General features: G+C 37.4%; 5 protein-coding genes across 8 annotated transcripts in view; 3 read left to right on the top strand and 2 right to left on the bottom strand.

Annotated features, from left to right (window-relative positions):
- Positions 1 to 288: 288 nt before the first annotated feature.
- Positions 289 to 3,212, bottom strand: LOC111488472 (peptidyl-prolyl cis-trans isomerase FKBP15-1-like). The gene is made up of 6 exons (XM_023136217.1): positions 3,124 to 3,212; positions 2,964 to 3,013; positions 2,310 to 2,372; positions 1,843 to 1,933; positions 1,051 to 1,155; positions 289 to 689 (listed from the first exon to the last, which is right to left on the bottom strand). Exons 1-6 carry the CDS (start codon positions 3,167 to 3,169, stop codon positions 595 to 597), a joined length of 450 nt encoding a protein of 149 aa, XP_022991985.1. The 5' UTR covers positions 3,170 to 3,212; the 3' UTR covers positions 289 to 594.
- A 616-nt stretch (positions 3,213 to 3,828) lies between these two features.
- LOC111488468 lies at positions 3,829 to 5,109 on the bottom strand. Its single transcript, XM_023136213.1, has 2 exons — positions 4,589 to 5,109; positions 3,829 to 4,271 (listed from the first exon to the last, which is right to left on the bottom strand). The coding sequence occupies exons 1-2, from the start codon at positions 5,058 to 5,060 to the stop codon at positions 3,889 to 3,891; spliced, it is 855 nt and encodes a 284-aa protein (XP_022991981.1). The 5' UTR covers positions 5,061 to 5,109; the 3' UTR covers positions 3,829 to 3,888.
- Positions 5,110 to 5,665: 556 nt separating this feature from the next.
- On the top strand, positions 5,666 to 9,859 carry LOC111488466 (asparagine--tRNA ligase, cytoplasmic 2-like). The gene is made up of 8 exons (XM_023136210.1): positions 5,666 to 6,345; positions 6,423 to 6,659; positions 7,622 to 8,206; positions 8,414 to 8,599; positions 8,702 to 8,775; positions 8,859 to 8,988; positions 9,097 to 9,155; positions 9,442 to 9,859. Exons 1-8 carry the CDS (start codon positions 5,932 to 5,934, stop codon positions 9,623 to 9,625), a joined length of 1,869 nt encoding a protein of 622 aa, XP_022991978.1. The 5' UTR covers positions 5,666 to 5,931; the 3' UTR covers positions 9,626 to 9,859.
- A 503-nt stretch (positions 9,860 to 10,362) lies between these two features.
- LOC111488471 (ras-related protein RABA5e-like) lies at positions 10,363 to 12,824 on the top strand. Of its 2 annotated transcripts, XR_002719207.1 has the most exons (3): positions 10,363 to 11,049; positions 12,318 to 12,683; positions 12,741 to 12,824. XR_002719207.1 is itself a non-coding variant. In XM_023136216.1 (2 exons), the coding sequence occupies exons 1-2, from the start codon at positions 10,713 to 10,715 to the stop codon at positions 12,626 to 12,628; spliced, it is 648 nt and encodes a 215-aa protein (XP_022991984.1). In that variant the 5' UTR covers positions 10,363 to 10,712; the 3' UTR covers positions 12,629 to 12,824. The 2 variants fall into 2 exon arrangements, 1 of the variants encoding a protein (XP_022991984.1); XM_023136216.1 differs by having other exon boundaries at positions 12,318 to 12,824.
- Positions 12,825 to 13,458: 634 nt separating this feature from the next.
- Positions 13,459 to 20,007, top strand: part of LOC111488464 — an 8,779-nt gene continuing 2,230 nt past the window's right edge. For all 3 annotated transcript variants that reach the window (XR_002719206.1, XM_023136208.1, XM_023136209.1), the window contains exons 1-12: positions 13,459 to 13,852; positions 14,294 to 14,403; positions 14,826 to 14,888; positions 15,046 to 15,238; positions 16,024 to 16,128; positions 16,212 to 16,342; positions 16,433 to 16,979; positions 17,148 to 17,213; positions 17,382 to 17,458; positions 18,328 to 18,609; positions 19,268 to 19,601; positions 19,678 to 19,830. Coding sequence is in view for 2 of the 3 variants with exons in the window: in XM_023136208.1 (XP_022991976.1) it covers positions 13,580 to 13,852; positions 14,294 to 14,403; positions 14,826 to 14,888; positions 15,046 to 15,238; positions 16,024 to 16,128; positions 16,212 to 16,342; positions 16,433 to 16,979; positions 17,148 to 17,213; positions 17,382 to 17,458; positions 18,328 to 18,609; positions 19,268 to 19,601; positions 19,678 to 19,830 (2,334 nt within the window). In the remaining variant the exon portion in view is untranslated. The remainder of the gene's footprint in view (positions 13,853 to 14,293; positions 14,404 to 14,825; positions 14,889 to 15,045; positions 15,239 to 16,023; positions 16,129 to 16,211; positions 16,343 to 16,432; positions 16,980 to 17,147; positions 17,214 to 17,381; positions 17,459 to 18,327; positions 18,610 to 19,267; positions 19,602 to 19,677; positions 19,831 to 20,007) is intronic.

The raw sequence follows: 20,007 nt of genomic DNA, 5'->3' as shown, positions 1-20,007 counted from the left end.
GGAGTAGTTCTGATATACGAGAATATTAAGATCATTAAATGTCAAATATAGATGCTGCTCCATGCCTGAACTCAATGTTCAATGATCTTCTAAGAACTTCAAGATCTGCCTGAACTCAATGTTCAATGATCTTCTAAGAACTTCAAGATCATGATCTTCTAAGAACTTCAAGATCATGATCTTCTAAGAACTTCAAGATCATGATCTTCTAAGAACTTCAAGATCATGATCTTCTAAGAACTTCAAGATAGACGAAATTTAAAACTACATAAACCAAAAATGAAAGTAAAGAAGAATGCAGCATTTTAAACTTAAAATGATTCATTCTAATCATAGAACATAGATAAGAATTCAATGTTCATAAAAGGCATCTAAATCAATAAAACATAAACTAGCATCAAAGAAGTCTAAACTAGAGGGTATCTCATGGAGCAAATCCTCCGTCCTCCAGAAAAGTACCTAAAGTTGAGATCTGGGGTTATACCAGGAAGAACAAGGAAAAAGGTGGAGAAGAACAAGCAAGAAGATGGAAGATATCAAACTTGGAGAAACCAAAGGGGCTCGCTACCTAGTGGTAGAATAGTTGGCTTTGACTTATAGTTCACTGTCATCATCATCTGAGTTTCCACCACTTGATGGCTTCCCATTAACAGCCACAAGCTCAGTGTCAAATATAAGTGTTGCACCACCTGTAAGTAAATTCACATCATTCAAGAGACGAAAAAGATTCTAACGACATCCACAACCTCGTGTCAGAGCAAGGCATATGCCTAAACCAGTTATACATTTCTAGTGGAACCTTATGTTGTTATTTCAAAGTACCTACAATGAGTCAGCTTCTCATTAATATTTAACTCGATGACAAATGTCTGAGGATTGAATGGACGTGTTTATAAAACCCAATGGACTCAAACGAAGCATACATAGGGACCAAGAAGTGAAAATGACATAATATAAGGATCAGATTTGAAACTTGAGCAATATTTCCATAGAAACAGAAGAAACCCATAACTTCTATCTTCTTTAATAGGCTTATATTGAATGAAATACCTGGTATGGTTGGTGGAGAGCCCTGCGGTCCATACCCCAACTTTGCAGGAATTTTCAGTTTCCGTTTCTCACCAACGCACATTCCCAATAACCCTTGATCCCATCCTGAAAACAAAAGAATTTTCAACTCACAATAACTTCCATGCACGATATCAGAATAGGTATGAACAGATCTTTACTAATGGCCTTATTCATATACATTATATTGTCTTATGTGCTTAATCACAACATTTGTGGATTTGAGTACACAGATCAAAGATAAATAACAACTTGTACAAGTGAAGGAAAAGAATTCTGGGAAAACGAGGGAGTGTACAGAAATTCTACCCTGCATTTGTACTGGGAGTGAATTATAATGAGGAGCTCTCAAGTTCTCATTTGTACTGATAGCTTTTAACAAACGCATAATCTACTTGAGATCTATCATTGTACCAGCTCAAGCCCACCACCGATAGCAGATATTGTTCTCTTTGGATTTTCCCTCAAAATTTTTAAAACACTCTACTAGGGAGAGGTTGTTTTAACACCCTTATAAGGAATGCTTCTTTCCCCACTCCAACCGAGGTGGAATCTTACAATCCTAATCCATGAATCATTTCTTGACAACAGCTGAGCTCAAACTCGATTGGAACAACGTGGAGTCCAGGACAATGGAGAACAAGGAACATTCAAGATAGACAGAACTTCAAAAAAAAAAAAAAAAAAAAAACACTAAAAACAACAAATAAACAATCTTGGAAGCTATATGAAGTTGCTACGATGGCTAGATGTATGTCTATTGTGGACAGATACCTTTAATTACTTGACCAGCGCCCAGCTCAAACTCAATGGGGTCACCCCTTTCAAAACTAGAGTCGAAAACAGTGCCATCTGTGAGCTTCCCCTGTTAAATCAACTATGTTAGGACTTCGAATGCAAAACTGAACACAATCATATAAGTGAAATCATCAATTTATCATGTCTGTTTAGGCTGCAACTGGTTTCCTATTCATTTCAATTAAGCAATATATCATTCCTTCAAATAAACTGAAAAATAAAGCTTGGATCCAATTCAAATTCTGTAGTCTAGTAATCCAGCTAATTATTTTTATTTATGAACAGTACATATCATGAAATTAAGAGCCCCCATTATCTTGCTGAGGCAATGTCTTATCTTCCTAGCTCTGACATCTCCCCAACTCTTCTTTGATGAGGCATTAACAAATTGAATGTTATGAGCACAAAGGCAAAAGTCAGACTAAGTTATTAATGCGACTTACACGATAGTGAACTTTGATTCTATCACCTTTATGAGCTTGAATGTCACAAGATGTTGGCCTACCCTGCAAAAACAAAAACAAGAACAAAAGGAACATCAAAACAAAGAACTATAAAGAAAAATCTTTGGACAGTGAAAAGCGATGGAAAATTTAAGCATGTTAGCCTACTTCCTCTAATGTCGAGCTAATGAATGAGATCAATATCGCAATTGATTTTAGAGTCAGGCCTATGGATCATTTCAGAGAAAAGTTCTATAATTCATCTACTACCCCATATTAACAGCGTAATGACGATATCAGATGAAATTTTTTGTGAAGATAACATTCTCGAATCAAATTAAATTCATATCAAGGGGGAAACCCCCATCTCATAAATTGATCGCAACACCAGTCACAATCCAAAAGTTAACCCAATCTAACCCAGTTTACAATTTTCATTGGACATATGGATCTTATTTTAATCATTACTACTGTGTCCATGACCATAAAGCTTTTACTAGGCTAGAACAACCTGTAGAACACAAAATCCCTTCATTAATACCCAAGATCTTTAAATTCCTATCAAATGTGAAGAGTTCCAGACAGAATGGAGGCTATAATTTACGAAAAGACAAAAATCCATTTCTGAAATCATAGCATAAACAAGTACATTACCGTAACGCCAATCTGTAACTCAGTTACATCTTTAACCGTCTTCGCATAAACTGAAAATCAATCGAAACCCCAAAAATGAAATCCATTAAATAGATGGAATGAACGAAACCCGATTTCTGATGAACTACAATCAGATTTAATACAACAGTTGAACACATACCTAAAGTGCACGCAAGCAAGGAGAAAAAAACTAGAGACGCCTTCATTTTTCGTCTTCAAATTGTTCTAAGAAGAAGCCGATTATATTTTTTTTTAAAAGAAATTTTGTTTTTTTAACCCAAAAATTTGGCTGATGTGTCATCAATATAGATTGACGCGTCAAAAGAAGCCGTGATTGGGCCACGTGTCAACAATCTCGTCGTATCAACCAATCATAAAATAATAAATAAATGTAATTTTATTAGAATCAAATTTATTTTTTTATCCGTGCCGCGCAATTATTTAAAACACGCAAATAATAATAATTATTAATAATTTGATTTTTAGTCTTTTTTTAATTCTTATAATATTCATATAGTTTGGTCAATTTAATATTTAATTTCCTGTGTGAAAAGGTTTATGCGAAGTCATCTACGGAAGGATCATCTAAATCTTCAACCAAATAATCGAATAATTAAAAATTGTATTAAATATTTAAAAATAATCCAAATTAAATAAATAAACCTAACTAATCTATCGAGATGATATAATCCAAATTATAATATATGTTTTTTATCCTATTTATTCTACTTTTTCCTCCTTATTTAATATAATAAATGAATTAATATTCTAATATTAACGATAATATATTTTTTTTTTTATATATATGATGAGTTTAATATGTCTGACTAAATAGAAAATTAAATATTAATTTATATTAGCGGTATAAAATATAATTACAAAAATAAAATAAACTCTTGACAGAGTGGTAATTACGAAAAAAAAATTAACCTAGAAAATAACTAATAATCATATTCACACTTAACCTAGCAAGGCTTTGAATAAGGCTTCGAAGGTCTTCCATGTGGAGAACCTCCAATGCAGCCTTGGTCTTCTCAACTAACCCTCCAACGGTAAAACCAGACTCGATCACCAAATCCATAGCCTTTTTCACAGTTTCAAACCAACCAGATGCTGAAGAACTCGCCACTCCCAGACCCAACTCCGCCACCTTCTCCACCAGGCTCTCAACAATCCCTCTCACCCCTCCCATGGACGAACCAGCCCCCTCCAATGAGCCCTTCAGTATTCCCACTAACTTTCCCATGGCTGAACCCGGGTCGTTCAAGAAAGCGGAAATGCTCGTCATTGCAAACCCGAACACCCCACCTGGTAAATCACCACTAAACTCAAAAACGTAAGGAAATAATCGAGAATGTTTATTTATTATTGTGGAGAGAACGATAATAACCTAAATTCTCATGGATTTTCTTTTGGTTTCCCCAAAATGTCTTATTCGTTACTTATAACCCATGATCAATCCTCAACTGAGCCTCGAGATGGTTGGGAGAGAGTCCCACAATCCTGGACTTATAAGTAAAGAAGATACAAAGCGTTTTGGGAAAATCCAAAGCAGAACATAAGAGCTTATACTTAAAGTGGACGTTATATTATTGTGGAGAGTTGTAATTCTTAACCGAGCCTACCTGCAGAAGAAGTGGCGGTTTCCAAAACATGGTCAAGGATCTTACTCGAAACGAACCCGATAATCTCGCGCACTTGTTCCAACAAAGACCCTTCCCCAGAAGCCTTAGGCTTGTCCAAAAGGCCACCAAACGCCGAGCCAAACTCACGAAAAGAACCAAAAACCACATTCTTCAGAGCCCCCAACACAGCCATCAAAAAAGAGCCTATAATTCCCAAACCCATCTCAACCGTGCTTACACAAACCCACTTCAAGGCATCAGCAAGGCTCTGAAGTGCACCGAGAGAGGCCTCTGCAGGGGGCCTAAGGGCGTTGAGAAGGGAAACAAGAACGCAAGGTGGGGCCTTGAAGAACAGGCAAAAAACCAAAGTGGGCAAGGAGTTGAGGCCATTAATGAGGAGTTTTAGCGATGGGATTAGAAGGAGGAGGAGGAGAAGAGTTGAAGCTAAGCAAGGAATGCAAGAAGAAGACATTTGGAGTCAGTTTTTCTCTCTTTCTCTGGTTTTTTTTTTTAGAGTTTGAACTTTGAACACTTCGGTGATTAATAATGAGAACTTGGCATTAAATTATATGCACTAATGGTTTTTTAAGTCATGGGTCAATTTTTGTTGTTTAGGTTAGCAATATTGTAAGGTAGAACGAAGGTTCCAAATGTCGTATCGCCGTGATAATTTTAGAAAAACGTCAATGTGGAAGAAAATTCAAGACAAAAGTATAGCTATCCGTCATTTTTTATAAATAAAAAAGATAAGTAATATTCATACGAGTCAAAGTGAGTACGTGAATGAATGAATACTACATTCGAAAGAAAGCGATTTTGATGATAAAATGACTAAAAAATGTTTAAAAGAATTGAAAATCAACATCTATATCAAAGACGAAGAATATTTTATTTTTGATGATAAAATGACTAAAAAATGTTTAGATTATATATTTAAAAAAAAAATCATCTAATAGTTTCTAATATATATATAATTAAAAAATCATCTATAGTTTCTATTATTTTTGATTATTAGCTAAATTAAAGACGAAGAATCCCGATTTATGAACAGGTCGGTTTGACGTAAGGTTTGATTACCAATTCGCGGCAAAAAACCAAAAACTTTGATATGAACAAACTCTCCGAGAAAATCCCGACCTCGAAGTATTCCAAATCAAACGCTCTGAATCTCTCTCAGTTCATCCCACACTACACCCGAAATCATTCCTCAGAAACAATCCCTTTCCTTGCATTGACAATCTCTCTCGAGTTTCCCCTCTTCTTCCCCAAGAAAAGCATCTTAATCTTCTTCTATATCTCTCCGTCCATGTCTCAATCAATCCCCCATTTCTCTACACTCTCCAATGGCCGCCCAACAACCTACAGTCTTCACCCCGGTGACCTTCTCCAAGTACTCCAAGCGGGTTCTTCTCAAAACTGTGTTCGAGAGTGGCGATGGCGGTCTGGGGTTTGTGGATCGGAAATTGGTGGTCGGAGGATGGGTGAAGTCCTCCAAGGAAGTCATTGGAGATGCTGTTCGGCCGCTGGTCGATGCCAGTGTTAAGGCGGCGGGTGATGTCCTGCCGCTGAAGGCTAAGGATGCGAGCTGTATTGAGATTGTACAGTCGCGGATTCCGATTGTTAGGTCTTTGCTTAGGATGCTGTATGGAAATCATTTACACGGCGGTGAGAAGTTGGAGACGAATGTTCATGAGCCGCCGCTTCCTTCCACTGCTTTTCTGGTCGTTAATGATGGCTCTTGTGTTGCAGACCTTCAGGTTCCTCTAATTTATGCACGCCAACTGTTTGTTGTTTTGTTATGCGTACAGGACTTGGCTAACTAAGAAACTTTCAGGTTGTTGTCGAGTCCTCGTTGCATCAGCCTATCCATCTGATGCCATCGGGAACTTGCATTTTGGTGGAAGGCATATTGAAGCGGATACCAGTACCTGGGAAACATACTGTCCGGCTTGAAGTGGAGAAAATCCTTCATGTAGGGAAGGTTGAAAAGGAAAAGTATCCATTATCACAGACAAGGATTCCAATGGATGTTTTGAGGAATTTTTCTTATTTTCGTCCTCGAATTACTACGGTAATATGCTCAAGCTTCAATTATACATTGCATTTAGTTCCTGTTTTTTGGTTCTGTCTGCATGCCTATCATCAGAGCGCCTATTAGTCTTCAACATCGGTTGGAGAGGGAAACGAGCCTATTAGTCTTAAGATCGACATTGGTTAGAGAGGAAAACGAAGCATTCTTTATAAAGGTGTGGAAACCTCTCCCTAGCATATGTGTTTTAAAAACTTTGAGGGAAAACCTAAAAGGGAAATTCCAAATAAGACAATATCTGCTAGCGGTGGGCTTGGGCTGTGTGCCAGTGAGGATGCTAGCCTCAAAAGGGGTGGACATTGGTTAGAGAGGAAAACGAAGCATTCTTTATAAAGGTGTGGAAACCTCTCCCTAGCATATGTGTTTTAAAAACTTTGAGGGAAAACCTAAAAGGGAAATTCCAAAGAAGAGCGGTGGGCTTGGGCTGTGTGTCAGTGAGGATGCTAGCCTCAAAAGGGGTGGACACTAGGCTGTGTGTCAGTAAGGACACTGGGCCTCGAAAGGGGTGAATTGTTAGATCCCACATCAAGGAGAGAGAAATGCATGCCAGCGAGGACGTGGGGCCTCGAAAGGGGTGGATTGAGATCCTACATCGGTTGGAGAGGGGAATGAACATTCTTTATATGGGCGTGGAAACCTCTCTTTAGCAAACGCATTTTAAAAACCTTGAGGGGAAGCCTGAAAAGGAAAGCCGAAAGAGGATAATATCTGCTAGCGGTGGTCTTGGCTATTGCAACGGTAATATGCACAAGCTTCACTATACATTGCCAATGAAGATGTATTCTTACTTATAAACCCATAATCATCCCTTTATTTACCAACATGGGACTCCCTCCCAAAAATCCTCAACAGAGCTCGGCTGACAAATCGTGAGAAGAGAGTTTTGTACATTTGATCAGAATTATTGGATCTTGATCTTCATTGGTACTCTTTACTTTATGCAGGTAGCATCTGTTATGAGAATTCGTAATGCCTTGACTTTTGCAACTCACACGTTCTTCCAAAATCATAGCTTTCTTTACGTGCAATTACCCACTATCACGACCACTGACAGTGAGGGATTCAGTGAAAAGTTCCACGTTACAACACTTGCGACTAAATTAGCAGGTAAGAAAATAGAACCGACAGAAGATAAAGAAACTGATGGTGTAAGTCTTGAAACTGTTAAGGCTGCTGTAATGGAGAAAAGCAATCTCGTCAAAGAGCTTGAGAGAAGCGAAGGCAACAAAGAAGCCTTAGCTGCTGCAGTTCAGGATTTAAAGAGAACAAATGAACTGGCATTACAATTAGAAGCCAGAGGGAAATCAAAACCCGAATCGAGGAAAGATGAAGTTAACTTTCATGAAAATTTCCTCCCACAAGAAACTTATCTAGCAGTTTCTGGACAACTCCATTTGGAGACCTATGCGTGTGCCCTTGGCAATGTTTATTCGTGTGGACCGAGGTTTCGAGTAGATAAAATTGAGTCTGCAAAACATGCAGCTGAAATGTGGATGGTGGAAGTTGAAATTGCTTTTGCTGAACTCGAGGTACGAATTTATGATCTTTTTACTTATTCCTTCAGATTACTTATTATTTGACATCTAAAATTATGGATTTAAGTTTCCATGTTGATTTAGCCATTAAAATCTTAATGTTATTTTCTGTGATTAGCGGTTGTTTATAATATCATTGCACCACTGATTGAAGAAGTTTCATCTTTTAACTTACATTTTGTATCATCATTGGGACTCTAGGATGCCATGAACTGTGCTGATGACCTTGTAAAATTCCTCTCCAAATGGGTATTGGACCACTGTGTGGATGATATGAAATTTGTTGAAAAACGAATCGACAAGACGAGCATTCAACGCCTTGAATCGTTTAAATCTTGTTCGTTCGAGAAGGTCTCTTACACTGCGGCAATAGAAAGTCTGGAAAAGGTGAAATCCTGATTATCTACACTTGTATCATTTGGCTCAGTTTTTCATTTCTACCCCTGCCCACATGAATATTGAAAGGAAAAACAAAATCTTCATTGTCAGGCAACACCCGATCAAAAACATCAACACTTGAAGAGCCTTAAATTTGGTGCTGCTTTAACTGCTGATCATCTCAGGTATGCAAAATGTGCTATTACAGTCCATAAGCAAAATGAGTTCTTTATTTTTCATTTTTTTTTCTTCATTTTACTTGAAACAGTTATCTGGCTGATACAATCTATAAAAAGCCTGTGATAGTATACAACTACCCAGAAGGAACCAAGCCATTTAATGTGCGCCTGAATGATGATGGGAAAACTGTGGCGGCATTTGATGTAGTTCTTCCAAAGGTTAGCACATGGGCATGTATATTGACTCTTGGGAGTATTTATTTTTGGTTGGATCATCCTGTATTGAATGAAAAATTGTTTCTTAAACTGGCACCCAACTGTTTGTAGGGTGGAGTAGTAATTTCTGGTAGCCAAAAGGAGGAGCGTTTAGATGTATTGATGAGAAGGTATGATATTTTACTATACATGTGTCATCGTCTTTACTTGCGATGTCGTCGTCAGCCGTACCGGGGTGCCTTGTCTTTACTTGAAAAATAGCACATGGCTTGAGTATAAATTGTTAAAACTATCATAGAGGTAGTTTTCAGCTTGGACAAAATTGAATGTGTAGTACTTCATTACACACGACCCACACGTGCGAGTTTTACTAGTTTTGCGACACTCCGAAAGTTTTCTAAACGCTCACGAAAAAGGGAGAGTTATTGATATCTGTTTTAATATGGTTGTTGGCAGGATGGGGGAGATGGGGCTGCCAAGGGAGCAGTACGAGTGGTACTTGGAGATCCATAGGCATGGAGCAGTGAATCACTCCGGTTTCAGTTTGGCATTCGATCGTTTCCTTCTGTTTACTACTGGTCTCACTGACATCAAAGATGTTATTCCATTTCCAAGAAGCTTTGGAAAGGCCCGCGATTAAAAAGAATCAATTGCTCTAAAATATTTTATGAAGCAGTTGGCTCAGATCAATGGTGATGCCGAAAAAAGTGTGTTAATGTAGAAAGCCCAAGGACAAATGGCATCTTTTAGGAGATTTGTGTTTGTTTATTGCTAAGATTTATTCTTGTACATAAAAAAAAACAGAAGAGATTTCTGGATAAGACTTATGGTTTGTCAAATCGGTTAGTTGTTTATATGGTTCTTTAACCCCTAATCGCTCTGCCTAGTTAAATATTCAAATCATTTATGACATTTTAGTTGTTAATATAGTATCCTAACCGCTATCACTTTTGACCCTTAGCTCTTAATGTTGCATCTCTTCCGAGACCAGGGTCATTTATCATGACTTCCGTTTGTTGCATACCTTGATTTGCTACTGCCCGAATAGCATTTCCTGCTGCGGTTTGAGCGGCAAATAGTGTCCCTCTTCTTGGACCTTTGAATCCACAAGTACCAGCGGAGGACCAAGAAATTACCTGACCCCGTACATTGGTAACAGTCACAATTGTATTGTTTAAACTTGCTTGAACATGAATAACACTCTTTTGATATTTTACGCGTACTTTTATGTGAAATAATACGTCCATTTCATCCTTGCTATGGATTTTGTCATATTTTATCTCTCACATAAATTTAATTAGAGATGAACCCTAACCAATTGAAGAGTGGATCAACTACTGAAGGAAAGGAAAAATTGTAATTTTTCATTGAAGCCCTAAATTATCCTGTTGAAAAAACATTTGGTGTAATTGGACCTAAATTTGACTAGCAAAAGCGTCAATGAAATAGTGGAGGGTGGTGGAGCGTCCTTCAAGACGAGCTGCAGTGTTGTAGTTTCTCAGTGCCTTGAATTGCGCACACATTGATTTCGATTTCATCAAACACAGAATCAAAGGTGGTTGGGTCCCAATTCAAGCACCGAAATCTTGAAATTCATGAACTCCCCGATAATCATGGCGTCTTTCTGTACTTCCTGTCATGAGTTTGGAGGTTTAGCAATTACCATCATCCGTTTCGCACAGTACAAAAACCTCAACTCTTAAGTTTTTCCTTCTTCATCTTCATCAATGGCGGCCGACGACGACCAGGGCGGCGAGGACTACTTGTTTAAGATTGTTCTGATTGGCGACTCTGCGGTGGGGAAATCGAACCTCCTCTCGCGGTTCGCTCGGAATGAGTTCGATAACAATTCCAAGGCCACGATCGGCGTCGAGTTTCAGACGCAAGTGGTGGAAATCGACGGCAAGGAGATCAAGGCTCAGATCTGGGACACCGCCGGCCAGGAGCGCTTTAGAGCTGTCACTTCGGCTTACTATCGCGGCGCCGTTGGCGCCCTTATTGTCTACGATATTAGCCGCCGGACTAGCTTCGACAGCGTCAAGCGGTGGCTCGACGAGCTCGGCGGTACGTTCTCTTCGAATCTGCATGGTTGCTTTACTTTTCTGTTTGTTTGCAGAAGCAATTTATGGAATTGAATCGAATTTCTTTCTTCGGTTCATTAGAATCTGCTGTTGGTTTGGTTTATTGATTCTTTGATTTGCGTGGAACTGTAAGAAACATGGAAATGGTAGAAAATCCACTGTTCTTGGTTATTCTACTACTTCTTGTAGGAAAGCTGGATTAGATTAGATCAAAAGGATGACCCAGTTGCTTTTGTTCTTGAGTAATTTGTAATAAACTAAAGAATTGAATAGTGGTGAGGCTTCCCAAATTCATACCAAAAAATAACAGTTTATCCCTGTGTAATGTTTGAAAACAGATTCAAAAAGATAAGGCAAGGACCTTGTTTCTTCTTCGCTCACAAGTCACTTCTAGTCAAATTTAGGACAAACTTCCTTGTTCTTCGGGCTGTTGGTGATGATGAAATTTGAACTTCAGTTTATGGCATGTGAAGTTATTAAAGAATAGCTGCTTGGTTTTTATAGGTCTATCATTGGAAGTGACAAGGTGTTGGTCACTGTTGATTCAATGATCCAAGAACTTTTTCTTTCAAATTTTGAATGGTATGCCTTTTGGGCTATCGACAATATCTGTTAGCAGTGGGCTTAGACTATTACAAATGGTATTAGAGTCAGGCATCGGGCGATGTGCCAGCGAGAAGACTGAGCCCCGAAGGGGTGGACACGTCGTGGTGTGCTAGCAAGGACACTGGCCCTCGAAGGGGACGGATTGAAGAGTCCCACATCGATGGGAAAAGAGAACAAGTGCCAGCGAGAACGCTGGGCCTTGAAGGGGGGTGGATTGTGAGATCCCACATCGATTGGGGAGGAGAACGAAACATTATTTATAAGGGTGTGAAAACTTCTTTTTGACGTGTTTTAAAAACTTTGAGGGAAAGCTCAAAGAGGACAATATTTGCTAGCGTTGAACTCTTATTCTTAGTTGAACAGGAAGAATTGACTAATGATATACTTTTTGAGTCTCTTCATATTTTCACGTCGATATAATATTGTCCGCTCGCATGGTTTGCCTCATGTTCTTAACACCCAATATAGTTGTTTCTCTTTACTTTGTATAGATTACATATACTTCTCTGTATCTAGATAGGAAAATAAAGCAAGCAAAAAACTCAAAACTGTTCCCTTCTGTCAACATATTCTCATACTTCATTGTCATTTGCAATTTATAAGATTATGAACTGAAGAAGCTTACTCTCCTGTTACCGTTTGCAGGTCATTGTGATACGGCAACGATAAGGATGTTGGTAGGGAACAAGTGTGATTTGGAGAACATCAGAGATGTGCATGTGGGGGAAGGCAAGTATCTAGCAGAAGAGGAAGGACTGTTCTTCATGGAAACCTCTGCTCTTGATTCCACCAATGTCAGAACAGCCTTTGAGCTTGTTGTTAGGGAGATTTACAACAATGTCAGCAGGAAAGCCCTCAACTCTGATTCTCACAAGGCCGAGCTTTCTGTAAATCGAGTAAGTTTGGCCGATGCGGGAGCCTCGTCCAAAAAAGGCTTCTCGTGTTGCTCTCAATGAGGTTCATGTTCTCCCTCCCAAATTTTTAGCTTAGAGAATTGTATCGGTCTCTAAAATTTAGGTTTCGAACCAATTCATTTTCAAACTTTCAATAGTTTTCGTATCTGAGAAAGTTCGAGAGTTTACTAGGAATCGTAAAGGGACTAGGAGAGTACTATTGTTCTTATCAATGCCCTGATGTGTCTCTTCAAGATTATCCATTCTAGATCAATTTAGATGAATTATTCCAAAAATAGAAATTAAAAGATAAATAAGTAATTGCAAATATTATGATAGAAAACTTAAATACCTGAAATTTTGCCACGCAAATGCTTATATAGTTAGAATATCCATAAAAATTAATTAAATTAATTGGTGATTTATAAATTTTTATGAAAATGTAATACTTGCATTTATTTTATTTTAACCCAATGTTTTTTTTTTTTTTTGAGGAAATGCATACTTTATAAATATTTTAGAAAATAAATTTAAAAATTGGGATAACCCAAATCAATCAATATTAAATAAATAAAAAATTAGTTAACCAACATCGGTATAGTTCAACTAACATGAAATATCTACGCCGAATAATTTTTAAATTATAATTTTCCGCTTTATTTATTCTTAAACTAAAAAAATGAAGGAAAAAATTTAATTATATTAAAATGGAGACATTATATAGATAAAATAGAAATGTATTTATGTTTATAATAAAAATATAGATTAATCTCTAATAAATATGGATGAAAATGTGTTTATTTATAAACCGATGATTATTTTTTAAATTAGGTCCTCTAAGTAACCTTTAATTAGGAAAATGGGCGTGGCATATTCTTCTACTAACGCACGCGATCCATCTCTTGGGTAGCCCCTTTAATCTTCCTCCTCTCAAGATTTTCAGCATAGAACTTCCACTGGTACCACATTGGCGACTTCCTCTTCCTGCCCAGTGAATCCGATTAGGGCTTTTGGATGGACCGAGTGCAGTCCTTTCAAAGCCGATTCGAGTCGTGGGTCAGAGATCAGCGCGACAAGGTCCTCAAGGTCTCTTGGGGCCCTCTGCAATGGAAAATGAGGTGGCCGTTCTGGAACTCCGACTACAGGGAGCAGAGGAAGAAGATTCAGCAACAGTACGAGCGGCGGAGGCAGCAACTTCATGACCTCTGCCTTGCTCTTAAGGCTGAGTCTGTTGCTGACCTGCAGGAGATTCTGTGTTGCATGGTTCTTTCCGAATGCGTTTACAAGGTATCGACAATCTGGAACGTCTTGTAATTCTTTGTTTGTTTGTTTGTTTATTTACATTTCGATGATTCTGGAAGTTTGGGAGAATGGAAGGGAACTTCATTATTTTCATTTCAGAAACGTTGTGTTCATGATGTTAATAGAAACTATAATGGTTCATACTGGAAAAGTGTGCCACAGGTGTTTGGCTGAGCGTGCTACTTGTGGAAGTTTATGTGAGGGAGTTTAAGTCAAAAGAATTTGGTCCTTTCCTTTATGATTGAACTTTCCCTTAAGCTTAGAGTGGTCGAGTGGTCGAGTACCTTTCCTTTATGATTTGTAGCTTCTTGCTGTTGTTTCTTTCTTTCTGTATGACACAATTATCTCCAATCTATATCTTCCATTTGTTAACTGATCTAAGAGCATCCTCCTTGCATAAAATGCCTAAATGAATGAACATTGTAGAGACCTGCGAGTGAGTTAGTTCGAGCTGTGAATAAATTCAAGGCCGACTTTGGAGAACAAGTTGTTTCTCTGGAACGTGTGCAACCATCTTCAGATCATGTTCCACACAGGTTTTCATTCTTTTATTGAATTCGTTTCAGAAATGTTTACTTCTGCTCCTGATAATTCTTCATATCACACACTCGGAACTCAAATCCTATCCATGGGGTGCTTCTAACTTCACTTTCCCATATGGATTTATACTATGCTTGATCTTCTAGGCTCCATTTTTTTGTAAGGAAAAAAAAAAAAATTGAGAAAAGTGATTTTAACGGTCCTATGCTTAACGTGAGTTTTAACTCATCTGAACTTCTCTTGTTCTATAATTGGATTGCTCACCAATAACTGGAAATGAATGAAACTCGCATAATATTCTTGTTACATGCTGTGTTTTTTTTTTATCCATCATTTTATTTAAGCTGGTGGGCTAGTAGATGGTTGAATCATTAGAGTTTTGTTGGGGGTGCTTATCAGGTTGTATCGTTGTTTTTAGGTATTTACTGGCAGAAGCTGGCGATACATTGTTTGCTTCATTCATTGGAACAAAGCAATACAAGTAAGTTGGGAAGTAGTTGATTCTCTTGCTGCTTGAGTCTACTTTAGAATTCATTGTGTCTGTGTGTGGAAACTTTTTTCTTCATTCTTTTTTTTTTTTTTTCCCTCTTCCCCCCTTCTTCGTTTTCTTTGTAACCTTTTGTTTTGCATAATGTAAGGGATGTGATGGCTGATGTGAATATACTACAAGGAGCAATATTCCATGAAGATGTGGTGGATGGTGTTGATGGGACCGATGTTTTGAATTCTGATGAAGATGAGAATCAAAAGGGAAAATTTGAGAGCTCATGGAATCCCCTCGAGTCAAAAACTAAGCAGCTAAAGAATAAATCCAAACCTGCTGCCCATCGGGTAACTAATTTTGTTGTACTCTTTTTTTGTCCAGCTTATGTGGAACCTAATTAGGAACTGTACAATTCTTTTAACCCCTATGTTACGAGATTTTGTTGGGTTTTCTGATTTTCACAGAACGTTTTCCTTTATGAGAAACAAATTTATTGATTAAAGTGATCAATAAAAGTGAAGTGAGGAAAATATATCCTCCAAATTTCCCAAGCCGTAGCAACAGACCTCTCCAACTTTCATTAGATTAGGAGAGTTATTGCAGAAGCTCTTAGTTAGGGCACTCTTATGAGGAGGTAATAAGACAAAGAAGATTCCAAAATCAGTATTATCAACAGCTGAGGGATCTTGTACTTCTGTTTAACTGAATTTTCTAAAGAGTAGCATTGAGCAAAATTCTTCAAAGAATTCTAGCTTTGCCTTTGAATGGACAGCTTGGACCAAAAAGAGGTTGATATTATATGGAGAAACAAAATAGAACCCAGATTATTGTTGATACGATTCTAATCTGTTGTAAAAGGATAACTAATGAAAAGGTCGTTAGCATTTTCTTCTCTGCTCCTGATCAGGGAGGCTAGTGCAAGATTCCTTACTATTTATAAATTTTTTAAAATTTAATTAATTTAAAATCTTAAATTATATTAAATAATTAGTTAATTTTGAAATTCTGGTCACAGGTTCCTATTCTGCCTTTAAACTAAGTTCAAATAATTTTTATAAAAATATTTTTTGAGTTTCCCCCCTCCGTATGTGCTTGCAAAACGCCTTATCCTTCATGTTATATCAATCCTCAGGGTTTCTTGGCTCGTGCCAATGGAATACCTGCTTTGGAGTTATACAGGCTTGCTCAAAAGAAGAAACAGAAACTTGTGCTATGTGGACACTCACTTGGTGGAGCTGTAAGCCCAGTTCTTATTTAGTTTTAGCAGTTGATTTTGTGTAGTGAACTGCACAACGTAACTCTTGTTGCTATCCTTCTTAGGTAGCAGTTTTAGCCACTCTTGCCATTCTTAGGGGTATTGCAGCCTCTTCTTCTCTAAAGGAGAGTGAAAAATTTCAAGTCAAATGTATTACTTTTTCCCAGCCTCCAGTTGGAAATGCAGCTTTGAGAGAGTATGTCTTCATATATGATTTGTCAGTTTCCTTTTTTTTTTAAAAACTAATTAAATTTTTAATTGTCACCTCAACATTTCCCCCTTTCAGTTATGTCAATAGGAAAGGCTGGCAGCATCATTTTAAGAGTTACTGCATTCCAGAAGATTTGGTCCCACGTTTATTGTCTCCTGCATATTTTCACCATTATAATGCCCAGCCTCTTAATGTGTCACCTGAGACTCGAGGCAATAATTTACTGACAAACAAACGTGAGGAAGGGACCGAGAAGCCAAAAGAGAAGGATGGGGAGCAGTTGGTTTTAGGTCTGGGCCCTGTACAGACTTCCTTCTGGAGGCTTTCGAAGCTCGTTCCTTTGGAAAGTGTTAGAAGGCAAGTTAATAAGTACAGAGAAAAACATAAGGCTCCTGTTGGGACATTTTCAGCATCAGATTCTGTTTCAACAGGCTTACTTGAAGATGATGTTGTTGAACCTCAATCTCTTGAAATCGAGGAGGGTTTGGATGGTATATCTCTGAAGCCAATTTCTGACTCCGATAGTTGTCCACCTGCAAATGTAAAATCTGCTAAAAAGAACGGGGTTGGTAGGAACTGGCGTAAAGTGCCTTATTTACCTTCATATGTTCCTTTTGGACAAGTACGTTTTCTTATTTTGCACGTAGTTATTTAATTACTTTCTTTGCCTACCTCTTTTCTTTACCAACTGATTTTTTGTTCCCTATTGTATACTTCTCTATTTCTTCATTGAAAGTTTTGTTTTAATTTTTTTTTTGTAAATTAAAACACAATTATTCTTATATTGCAGCTTTATCTCTTGGGGAATTCTACGGTTGAGTCACTCTCTGGAGCTGAATATTCAAAGCTGACTTCGGTATGTGTTTCTTATGCTTAACAATCAGATTTTCTTCCACATTTGAAACTTCTGTAGATTATTGATTTTTTTAGTAGCAGTTAGTTTGAGAAATTATTTGAATACCATGTGGGTTCTGTTTTGAATTTTCTCATGTTGTTTGCTTTCTTCTGGCAAAGGTATTTTCAGGTAAGTTCTGTAATTGCAGAACTACGGGAACGGTTCCAATCACACTCGATGAAATCATATAGATCACGATTCCTGAGGTAGTCAATCACTCTTTATTTGAAGCTTAGTTCTTATCATGTTTTAATTTCAATTTTTGAACCATCTTAATTTAATGAAATTCTTTGTTTAGACTACTATTTTGATTGGGATTTTTTTGTGGAATTATGTAAATGTTTTCTATGATAATAAAATGCGGCTCCAAGGTATCTAACGGGAGGGTAACTTATTTACATGCTTTGTGGTGCTTTTATTGTGTGCTTTCATAGTGATTTGTGTCATATTGGCTTTCTTAACCGAACTTTGTTAACCTTCTGAAATATATTTCACTGTTGCATGATTAAATTTTTCAATATTAGGTAAAGGTATTATTAGTTAATGATGTGAGAAGTCCTTCAGCCTCTTCTCGTTTTTTAATTTTTCTTTTGATGTTTTTGAAGAAATTGTTTTAAGGACCGAAAATATGGGTGAATATAATAGAAGAGAAATTTCAACGAAGGAAACTAAAGGATATTAAATAATAAAATTTTAATCTACACATAATTATGCTATATACAAATTTACATCTTTCTCCATGTTTCTTAAAAACAAAAAATAAATAAAATAAAAATAAAAATAGAGAGAGAGGTCTTTCGGTCTTGATGGCTTATATGGGCAACTTTCAATCCTGAAACATGTGTTAAGGTAGCATATAACTGATTATTTTCTCAACATCTTGAATCAAGCGGTGTTTCTGATTTTGGACTAGATCTTGATTTTGTAAAGCCCAGAAATGTGCTAGAACGTCATACATAGTTTTTCTTTTTTCTTTGTTTTCCTTCCATTTTTTATATTTTGACTTTTAATACAATAAATGTGGTGTTTTCAATATGACGTACTTTTATATTGTTTGAAACTGGTCTCTGTGCAGAATCTATGAATTATGTATGAAAGATGATGCCTCATCTATCATGGGAGTGGAACAAATGCAGCAATTTCCGCACCTTCAGCAGTGGCTTGGACTTGCTGTTGCAGGTACTGTCAAGCTTGCACAAATAGTGGAGTCTCCAATTATTCGGACTGCAACTTCTGTTGTTCCTCTTGGATGGAGTGGTATGCCCGGTCAGAAAAATTGTGACCCTTTAAAAGTTGAGATCACTGGATTTGGCTTGCATCTTTGTACTCTTGTGCATGCTCAAGTAAATGGTAACTGGTAGGTTACTGGTATAGCTCTATGCCTCTTTCTCTCTCTTGTGTGATGAATGTAACTCGAGGTAAGGTTATTGTGAGTAAATGTGAGCATCATCCTTTTAAGTGGTTATCTAGTGAGCTCTTGAGAGGTACTACCTGAAATCTTTGGAAAGCTATATCTGATGGGCTTCTTTTCTTCTTCCACTTCGCTCATTGCACAGTGGGCAATGGGTTGGGGGAGGGGGTGGGGTGTGGGAAGAATTGTACATATCAATTACACCACATAACTTTCCATGGTTTTGGTTGTTCCACTTTGAATTCTTATGAGACTATTGAATGATTTAAATAACTTTTGAAGTTGTTTTTTTTTTCTCTTGTTCGAGTGTGTTCTCATTAGCATTTATTTATTTGTGATTATTTTTGTATGGATGAAGTTTTTCTTTCTTAGATTGTGAATAATTATTTAAAAAATGTGCATAACATTAGTTTTTGCAAGTCTTCCTATCACCTTTATTAAAACATCGAAGAGTTTTGGAACATACACAAAAAAGAACGTTTGTGAAGATAGTTTTCCAAATAAACCCTTAGCTTCTTAAATATTGTTATATTGAAGTTGGCAGTTGTCAGTTCGTTTCAAATGGACAGTTAAATATTGAAGGTCTTACTTGGCATTTACTCAGGTGTTCAACGAGGGTGGAGTCCTTTCCCCCAGTTCCAATCATCTCTTCTAGTCAGGGAGCCCCTGAACTTCAAACAATGCGAGTTGTGGTTGGAACACCTTTGAAACGACCACCAAACCATAAGGCAGTGGCGGATTCAGCAAGTCCACTGTTCCCAGTGACTAATTCATCTGTTGACGATTCTAGTTCAGAACATAGATTACCCTTTAATATGGAGAAATTCATTCGTCCTGATGGTTTGGGTGACTTTTTCATATTCTGTACCAGTGATTTTGCGACAATCATGAAAGAGGTACATGTGAGAACTCGCAGGGTGCGGCTACTTGGCCTTGAGGTATGTTCAACACTCCCCCTCCCTCTCTTTCTCTCTCTCTCTCTTGTGTGATGAATGTAACTCATGGAATGTTCAGGGTTCGGGCAAAACTTCACTTTTCAAGGCAATAGTTAATCAGGATCGGATGACCCCCATTCCACGCATTGAGCATCTGCTTCCAGCAATGGGAGTTGAAGAAGCAATTGCTGGTGGCATTTGTTATTGTGACTCGCCAGGAGTGAATCTGCAGGTTTGACTTTAACTCATTAAAAATCCATCAATGCTTTGCCTTTACTATATATGATTGTCATTTTTTTTTTCCCGTTGTGTATTGTTGTTGGGAATCTTGGCACAACAATCGTATGAGTTTTTTTTTTTTTTTTTTTTTTTTTTTTTTTTTTTTTTTTTTTTTTTTTTTTTTTTTTTT

Source organism: Cucurbita maxima, unplaced genomic scaffold (genome assembly GCF_002738345.1).
Source record: "Cucurbita maxima cultivar Rimu unplaced genomic scaffold, Cmax_1.0 Cma_Scf00013, whole genome shotgun sequence".
Lineage (NCBI taxonomy): Eukaryota > Viridiplantae > Streptophyta > Magnoliopsida > Cucurbitales > Cucurbitaceae > Cucurbita > Cucurbita maxima.
This window is presented reverse-complemented; position numbering and strand designations above follow the sequence as displayed.